Here is a 10000-nt window from a genome sequence, read left to right on the forward strand (position 1 = left end):
AGTGCAGGTGTTATACACTACCATCTTGGTCTTCTCCGTCACACGCGGGATGTGAGGCAAGCAAGAGTTGTGGCTGCCTTCCCAATTCTCTTGTCAAGCTCTGCGTCCAGGGAGAGGTTGTCAGTGATGGTTGAGCCAAGGTATGTGAATTGATGGACCATGTCAAGCTCGTATTCGTCAATGGTGATGACTGCTGGTGCCTCGGTACCTTGTCCCAGAACATTGGTCTTCCTTAGACTGATTGTCAACCCAAAATCATTGCAGGCCTGGGAGAATTGGTCCATCAGTGATTGAAGTTCACGCTGTGTGTGGGTCGCTACTGCTGCATCGTCAGCAAACAGCATGTCTCTGATGAGCACCTCGCATACTTTGGTCTTGGGTCTGAGGCAGGCGAGGTTGAACAGCCTGCCGTCTGATCGAGAACACAGGTAGATGCCTTCTGTTGAGGTGCCGAAGGCGTGTTTCAGCAGTAGCGCGAAAAAGATTCGGAAAAAAGTGGGGGCAAGGACGCAACCTTGTTTAACTCCACTGCGGATGCTGAAGGGCTCAGAGGTGCTGCCATTGAACTGTACGGTGCCTTGCATGTTGGTGTGGAAGGACTCGATCATGCTCTGGAGTTTTGGTGGGCAGCCATTCTTTGGATTTTGAAGAGGCCTTCTCTGCTGATTAGGTCGAATGCCTTGGTGAGGTCAATGAAGGCGACGTACAGGGGCATCTGCTGTTCTCTGCACTTCTCCTGGAGTTGGCGGAGGGAGAAGATCATATCTACCGTTGATCTTGCAGCGCGGAAGCCGCACCGCAACTCTGGATAGACACATTCAGCAAGATTCTGCAGATGCACCAAGATGACCCGGGCAAAGACTTTGCCCACTATGTTGAGTAGCGAGATGCCTCTGTAGCTATTACAGTCACTTCGTTCTCCTTTGTTCTTGTAGAGGGGGACAATCTTAGCGTCCCTCATGTCCTGTGGTACATGCCAGCACTGGCAGAGGATCTCATGCAGTGGGAGCAGTAGGGTGGTCTTTCAGTGCTTGATGAGATCGGGAGGAATTCCGTCGCTGCCTGGGGCTTTGCCGGCGGCCAGGCTGTCAATGGCCTTACTCAGCTCCTCTACAGTTGACTTGGTGTCAAGTTCTTCCATGGTGGGTAGGCATTCAGTGGTATCGAGGGCTGCAGGTGAGACGATGTTCTGCCTGGAGTAGAGGTCAGAGTAATGTTCCACCCAGCTCTCGATCTGCTGCCCTTTGTCAGTGATGACTTCCCCAGTTGAGGATTTAAGGGAAGCTGTCTTTTTCTGTGCTGGTCCCAGAGCCTTTTTGATACCACCGTACATCCCTCTGATGTTTCCTGTTATGGCTGCTGTCTGAATGGCTTCGCTCAACTCTGTCCAGTACTCGTTGACACAGCACCTGGCTGTCTGTTGAGCTTTGCTCCTCGCAGCCCTTAGAATCTGCAGGTTCTGTTCGCTGGGTGACTGCTTGTATTCTGCAAGAGCAGCACACTTGGCTGTAATGACGAGAGTCATCTCGGCAGACTTGGCTTCAAACCAGTCGTGAGTCTTCAAGGTCCTCCTCCCGAAGGTGACAAGGGCGGTGCGGTGCATGGTGTCCCGTAGGGTCTTCCACTTCTCTGTGGCAGAGTCTCCAGATTGCGAGGCCGCCAGCTCTCTCTTAAGGCTGTCTACAAATTTCTCCACAAGGTCTGGCTGGCACATCTTGCTGGTGTCGATGCGATTGTTCCCTTGCCTCTTGCTGCGGTGGAACCTCTTTGGCTGCATCCTGATCTTGGAATACACCAAGGAGTGGTCTGTGTCGCAGTCTGCACTGTGGTAAGAGCGTGTGTGGATGACATTCTTGATGGCAGAGCGTCTGACCAGAATGAGGTCTAGCTGGTGCCAGTGCTTTGAGCGTGAATGTCTCCAGGAGACCTTGTGCTGGGGCTTGGTCTTGCACAGGTTGTGGTAAGTGCACAGCTCGAGTAGTTGCTGGCCATTGTCGTTCATCCTGCCCACACCAAACTGTCCAAGGCAGGAAGGCCACGAGTCGGGATTGGCACCCACTCTGGCGTTGAAGTCGCCCAAGAGGACCAAGTGTTCCTTGCTGGGGATACTGCTGATGATGGCTGTCAGGTTCTCGTAGTTCTCGTCCTTAGTGTCGGGTGTTGAGGACAGCATTGGCGTGTACACCCTGATGAGGGTGATGGGGCCTGCGGTGGTGTTCAGGCGGAGTGTGAGAAGTTGCTCTGAGCTGCCTGGCTCTACCATACTCAGCAAGGTGTTTCTCACTGCAAAGCCCACTCCGTGTACCAGTGGTTCGTTGGAGCTCTTCCCCTGCCAGTAGAACGTGTAATCTTTCTCCTTCAGTGAGCCTGAGCCTGCCTGCCGCGTTTCCTGAAGGGTGGTGATGTCTACATTCAGTCTCTTGAGCTCGTTGTTGATGACGGCTGTTTTTCTGGAGTTTCTGATGTCCTGGAGGTTTTCAGAAAGGCTGGTCAACATGGTCCGGACATTCCAACTGCGCAGTTTTAGAGCTAGTCTCTTTACTTGAGTTGCTTTGTTGCCTGGTGCGGTGGTTGCGCAACTGCCTGTCGGATTTCTCCTAATCTCCATGCGCCCAATGAAGAAGGCAGACTGTGGCGGGACAACACCTTACTGGCTGGGGGCTGCCCAGCTTGAGGCGGGCGGTAGCTGTCCAATGAGATTAGAAAATCCCTCCCGCCGGTGAGAACGACCCCTGGCGCTACGCTCTACGCCAATCGAGCGCTGGCTTATAACCGGTATCTGTCGTTCCCAGTGTTGTGTCAACGCGGTGGGGGATGCTAGAGTGTCCTCTCCAGGTATGATGTAGTGTAGATGTGTGGTGTGGTCGGATGCAAGCCTGGGCAGTGGGGAGTCAGGGTGGTTTAGTGGTCATCAACCGTGCCTCCCACCTCTGTGACCCGGGTTCAACTCTGGCCTCGGGTCGTATGTGGGCTGAGTTTCAGTCGATCTCAATCTGACTCCAAGGGTTTTTCTCCGGGTACTCCGGTTTTCCTCCCTCCTCAAAATCGACTCCTGGCCTATTCCATCAGGCTGTGTGGTGCTGTGCTCAGAGGTCATACATGGGTCGTGGTCATGGGCCGAGCGCCTAGCCGGCAGCACAGCTCCTTCGGTCCGACCTCGTTGAGCTGCGCCCTTCGTAATTCAGTCTCCGACTGCGAGAAAGGGCGATTAGCAGATCAGATATTATTTTTTTATTTTTTATTTTTAATATGAAGGACAGGTTGTTGCCCATGCAGCGTGCCCCCCCTCTCCACGTCACTGATGGGACCAAAGGAACAACTGAGTTGCTACTGTAGCAGAAATTAAACCCCACGAAATAAAAGGGCTACACCGTAAGTCTCGGGTTTGCAAAACCATTTGGTGCAATGTAAACCAAAAAATTTTGACCTGTCATCATATGAGACTGAAAAGAAGAGAAATTATGAAGCGGAACCGACATGTTCAGTCCTTCCTTAGTGTGTGGCATAAACGTTTGCTTAGTGCAACTCTAGACGTGCATGACATGCAGGAAAACAAACGTCAGAGCAATTTGCAGTTAGGTTTTTTTGCAGACTATTTTAGTTAAAGGGGCCATGTCACGTTATTTTTCGGGTGTTTCGGGAAAATCTTTAGTTAATCACAAGTTTAAAACTCGAAAATAGTAACGTGGAATTCCTTTACCGATAAAATTATTGTTACGTCACAAACAAAATGATTCTGAGAAAGAAACGACCTTTATCCAGGTGATTTGTCATAATTTGAAAAACGTCGGGCCGACTTTTTTTAAGATTACTCAAATGTAATCCGTTTCAATCTTGTACATTTATGTCCATCCATGCTTCTCTTTCCTTTTGCAGTATTTTTTTTATGTCGTTCAACAGTTTTAAGTGGTTCTTGCAATGTTTCATCCTATTTTTGGGGGATTTTGGGAAAAAAGGAAAAGAAAGCAACATATCAAGTGTCTAGTCGTTCTAGCGCTAACTGGGGATACTGTAAACTGAAATTAACAATTAACGCAAATCAAATCAAGTGCTCTCATCACTGCGCCATCCCTGCACCCCAATCATGGATTATATCATTTTGAGTGACATAGCCTCTTTTAAGAAGAAACGAGTGAGTTTCACTCAAGAGCTTGTTTTGCCTCTTTGAACTGAATTTATTACCAAAGCTTTAAAAAGTCCTAAAAACGGGACATGACATTACAAAATAATTCAACGTGTGAACGTGTGAGCCAAAGGGCCATTGCTGGCATGACGTCTGGATGACCCCACAAACGGTCTACATAACCTCCCGTCCCCCCACTTTAAAAAAATCACTGGAACGCTGCAGTTCAATACCACCAAACTCAGTGCCTTCTGTTTTTGTGTAACACGTACCACGGACAACCCAGTTTACGCTCATGTAGCATCTTCATATTTTCAGTTGACGGGTCTTCGTCATGTAGTTCTTGACAATGTTGTAGGTTTTTCTCTAACTCTGACAATTTTGGTCTCCTTTCTTTTGCCTTTTTTTTGCTATAAGAGATGGCATCTTGCCTTATTTTATATTTAAAGAGATCCCAAAGCAATCTTGGATCAGTGATGTCTTTAAATTCGTCTTGCCAAACATGATAATTATTATTTATTAAACCTACATAATCACAATCGTTCAATAAACTCCAAAAAGATGGACCATGTGTTTGACTCTCTACACTTTTAATAGCTAATGTGATCGCCGAATGATCAGGCTTAGAGCGAGTTTCAATTGAGTGTCGTAAAACCAAAACCAAAGTAATTACTTTGGCCAATCAGAGAGGACTGAGACAATCCGGCAAACCAATCAAAACTCGAAGTAATTACACGTAGCCGACACAAAGCGCGGGAAAATGTGCACGCGTGAGCCACGATTGGTTTTGGTTTAACTTCTGATTGGTTGAAAAAATGGCGCGAGAACTTTGAACCAATCACTGAGTGAAGTAATCATAAACCAAAGTAATTATCTAATTACTTTCGAAACCTAATTGAAAAGCGCTCTAATAGAGGGTATAATCGCAATGTAATCAACATCCTCTTGAAGAGAATTATAAGCTAGCCAAAAATCAAGCCTTCTTTGCACTATTGGCGTTCTTTGGCACCATGTTTCAATGATGGATTTCTGACTCTCCAAATATCAACTAGGTCATGTGTTAAGCTGATATTTTCAAATTGTTTAATGGGTCCTTCAGTTTTGGGGTGCCCCCCTTGGCCATCAAGCTTCGGATCAAAAATGACTTTAAATCCCCTCCAACTATAACCCCATATTGTACATTCATCATCTATATGAACCCTGTTCAGTTCATCTTTCTTAGTTTCGAAAAATAAAACCTGTTCACTCGTTTGTACTATTGCTTCCAAGAGAATAAAGCTACCCTGACTGTCCTGACGCGTGGATTTAACTTGAAATCCAAAGAATCATTTACCAAGATAAGAAAGCCCCTACTATGATCAGAACCATGAGTGAAGAGCATTTCCCCTTTCCACTGCAGTTTCCAACTATTCTCAATCTCCTTAGTACTGTACATTTCTTTCAAAAACCAAATGTCCGTTTTTTGTTTCATTAACCAAAGAAATAGGGCTTTACGTTTTTCAAAGGAACGAATCCCACGAGCATTTAAAGACGCTCATAAGTTCTCAAATTCAGAACAAAAACAAAACTTACCACCCAATCTTGCATCACTAAACTGGCCTTCCATACCAAATGACAAGCTCACTAAACAACATGACACCAGACAATAAAGGTAACAAAACAACAAATGACAAAATAGCAAGTTTAGAGGCAGCCAGAAAAAACTGTATTGCTGCCATTGAACGAATCGAGGTGGCAAAATCCCTAGACAAACAGTAAACACTACTACAGACACTAAACGCATATTAAATACAGAGCAGAAAAAATATGTAGTTCACTATTTTAAAGGTTTCCATATACACCCTCTGATATTAGAAAGAATAATGATACAGTACTTTGGCCACAAGATAACCAGTCGTGTTTTAATATTATTCTAAATTTATTGATTACAAAGGATTTAATATTCCGTCTATATATAATTTGTTCGGTTCCGTACGACTAAAAAAGGCATGCTTACCATCTTTCCTTGCATCAGCGAGTTTCTTCTCTTGAAATTTTCTCCGTTTAAAAATTTCTCTCAGGAGATCTGCAGAAATTCCGCAACTGATACCTTTCAAAACCCTAGCTTTTGAAAAAAAGAGCTCCCTATCACCATAGCCGAGAAAGCGAGTGATAATTGGTATTGGGCATCTATCACTGTTTACTTTACCAACCCTGTGGACTCGCTGAAACTCTATATCCTTCGTGTGAACCTCAACTTTGCTCTCCAGTTTGCGAGTCTTCGTGGCCACCTTCTTGAATTCTGTAGAAGTGTAAATTTTTACCCCTAGAGAAAACTTTGGCATATAATAATTTATCATCAAGAGTCTTGTACTTTGCTTCACATGACTTGTTGAAATTCCCCTTTTCTTCTTCTTTGACATTCTTAAGTTTGTTAACTTGTTCGTTTAGCTCCATCAAACCATCATCCAACTCCCTCAGCTTTGATCCTGTTTCAGACTGCTTCGCTTCAAGTTTAAGGACTCTAGTATCCAACTTATGAAATTTCTTCTCTAAATTCGACACAGATGAAGTCAGTCCAGTTGTTTGTTTATTTCAACTAAACTTGCAAGAATGCAGTCCCTTCTGAGTTAGTTGAACCGCCCCCTTTGGTCACACAAGTGAGCCGAGGGAAGAATGGTGATTGAGCAAAGATATAGGGACTGCACGATCTTCTGTAACCGACGCATTCAGAATCTGCTAATCTAATTAGTGAAAGCAATGACAGATGTTTCTGCCTCTTTTATTACTAATGTAAATAAACACTTAATGGCGTGGGAATATCACTTTGCATGTAGAATTCAATAAACTATTTGGAAAGGAAACTGCAGAAAATCTACTGTATTTAACATAATTTTAATGTTGGAGTGGTTTGCCAAGTTTCGACGGTGTGAAGTTTGGGACAAATTCTTGTTTAGAAGGGACGACTCACTTGTCATTAAATCAGTGAAGTCAGAATACAGAGCTTGTTCTGCAGAAAAGAGAACTCAATACTTGTTTGAAGCCATGTTCTTCAACAAATTTCCCATAGATAATAGTTTGACCGAATCCGGTCTTTGGTGATGATGCAACAAGGAACTATTACCACTATTACCAAGGAACTATTATTGATTCCTTTAAGATTACAAAGCTCTCATAAAAATGAGTTTACTGAATAGAGTGTAATGTGAAGTGCTAGATTTCAATCCCATATGAACCATGTGAGCGTTAGCCCTACTGATGGAAATGGGCCCACACAAGGACAGAGAAAAACTCTGACCAGGGTGGGAATTGAACCCAAGACCTCATAAAAATGGTCTTGCCGAAACCAGTTGGTGGCAGAGCCATAACATACTTACCTGATAGGAGAGTTTGGGTTCAATGCGTCAGCTATTTGACAGAAACTGCAAAAGCAATATCATACTTCTCTTTTCCCAGGGAAAATCAAAGACAGATTGGCGTTGTAATCTGACAAGAAGTAATTAACTTGTCAAAAATCTGACAACGGCCACTGTCAACTGACTAATCGGAATTTCCCATTGCTGGTGCAACGGGAGATTCTGAACGTGTCGGTTACAGAAGATTGTGCAATCCCTATATTGTTGCCCAATCACCATTCTCCCCTCGGCTCGCTTGCGTGACCAAAGCAGGCGGTTCGACAAGCTCAGAACGGGCTGCGAGCAGTCTATCAAGGGCAGGACTTGTACATCTAAAATGAGCAGTGCTAAAACCTTGAATCCATAATCTGTAGTATGTAATCCTTATTTGTAAAATTTATTTATTTCTCTTTTATTTGTCATGTTTTACTTTAAATTTTAGCCATTTTCATTTGGATCACTGTGGTGCATTGCCTTACTTCTCAGAAATGGTTGGATATGATGGGCCCATTTACATGACACACCCTACTAAAGCAATTTGTCCTATACTTTTGGTAAGTTGTTCATGACAAAAGTGCTGAGAGCACCATCAGGTCTAATTGAGATTTGTCAGTTAAATGTCATCGTTGATAGTTTGGGACATCACGCATGGTTTATTTCATCTGTCAAAATTGTAGTCAATTCAAGGTACTGTGGCTTGTTGACAGTGATTTTAAAAAGAGCCCTAGCTTATCTGTTAATCAATTCCAGTATGGTCTCTGTCATTCTATTTTACAGGAGGACTACAGAAAAATTACTGTTGAAAGGAAAGGGGAAACCAATTTCTTTACTTCCCAGGTAGAACTCTAATAGATGTTTAACAGCATAATGAATGGGTTTTAGTGTACATTATTATTTTTGATTTCCTGGATGATCATAGTTTAAACAGAGTCACTAATTTTTATCATTTTACTCACACATCCTGATCCTTGGCCTTGGGGTGATTGATAAATTTACAATACATGTAGGTATTATTTCCTTTGAGAGTGAAAAGTGAACATGATATCAACTTTCATGCAAATTAATGCCCCACATACACATGCATGCACTTGGTATCATAATTAGCTCATTCAGTTGTTTGCATCTTTTGAAATTTTACTTAAGTTGGTAACTTTTTGTTTGCGGATGCACCTATAAAATCCAGGACTTTGTCTTGTACATTTGAAATAGTTTACTTTAATATATGTAAATAAAAAAGGATTCACAGTGCAGGTGTCTGGAGTGTGCCAAATATGTCACCGCCAGTCAACAGAGTAGTCACAACATGAACACAATCCGAACAAAAATGGCGGATTATCAACAGCGAGAACAATGTCACCAGAGCGAAGGCATTTGGGTAAATAAAGAGTCTCCTTGCCACAGTGCATGTGGCTAAATGAGCAACACAAATATCAAATGACGCAATTCTTGTAAGAACCCGAGACGGGCATTTTAATACAGGTCATCAAGGTGGTGTGAAGGGTGGCAATCCCACATTGACTATCTGGGTGCACCATCCTGGTGTGTCTGGTCATGCGGAAGCTGTAATGGGGGAGGATTGATAGCTGTACGGGTATCTCTGGGAATTTGGTGAGAAGGGGGTGCGGAATGAGTGCCTAGTACTGGAGGTGGGGTGGGTGTGGGCAACAGATCAGTTACGTTCAGGTATGGAGGCAACTGAGGAGTGGAAGGAGCTGCTGGTATCTATGGGGACAGTAATGTGGGCAAAGTGTCATCCTCGTCCTCGTTGTGCGAAAGTCTGTGCTGCTCGAGCAATGAGGCAGTGGGGAGGAATATTTGTAGGCACTTTGGAGCACTTAGACTTCTTGACATGATAGGAGGTACTCAGTAACTGTGAGCCAACAAACTTTCAAACAACCCCTTGTACCATCAATGGACACCACTAAGTAGCGACCTCTGGCATGAGATTTGTTGCAGAGACAATAGAGGTACACCAGGTTACCAATGGAGAGTGAAGAGCTGTTGGAATGGTTAGCTAGATGCAGGTTGTGTTGTTTACAGATCAGATAATGGTCAGTTAACGGAATCTGGTTGTTTGAGAACTGATCGCACTGGGTCCACTTTTTGCTTGCTGACAATCCAGGAGTTTTTCTGCCACAGGATTCTTGTTTCGATTCTTGATTCAGCCGATTCTTATGGCAATTATCTGTGATCGTGAAGGACTGAGTCATTGTCAAGGACCACAAAACAAGGAGCAAGGTCTGTTTGAATTACATCAAGAGGACCGTCCAATCGTCGTATTTTTAATGCAAAGGCTGATCAGTGCATCACTGAGGGTGTCATGTCTCTCGTTGGGTATGAGGGTTGAGGTGGTGTAAGAAGTGACATATTCACGCGAGAGAAGGATAAGATGTTGGGCCCATTTAATGACATCGGCAAGAAAGGAGATGCCCACGGTTTGGGATTGGGGGGGGGGGGGGGTTGGTATACTGCAGCACCACGGTAGTGGGGACTGCATGGATTG

At 44.2% G+C, this 10000-nt stretch overlaps 1 protein-coding gene across 4 annotated transcripts in view; it reads left to right on the plus strand.

The window, feature by feature from the left end:
* Positions 1–10000, plus strand: part of LOC137997359 (integrator complex subunit 11-like) — a 157809-nt gene that overhangs the window by 57495 nt on the left and 90314 nt on the right. For all 4 annotated transcript variants that reach the window (XM_068843305.1, XM_068843304.1, XM_068843306.1 and 1 more), the window contains exons 4-5: positions 7940–8051; positions 8275–8334. In XM_068843305.1, coding sequence (XP_068699406.1) covers positions 7940–8051; positions 8275–8334 — 172 coding nt within the window. The remainder of the gene's footprint in view (positions 1–7939; positions 8052–8274; positions 8335–10000) is intronic.

This window comes from Montipora foliosa, chromosome 3 (assembly GCF_036669935.1).
Source record: "Montipora foliosa isolate CH-2021 chromosome 3, ASM3666993v2, whole genome shotgun sequence".
NCBI classification, from domain to species: Eukaryota; Metazoa; Cnidaria; class Anthozoa; order Scleractinia; family Acroporidae; genus Montipora; species Montipora foliosa.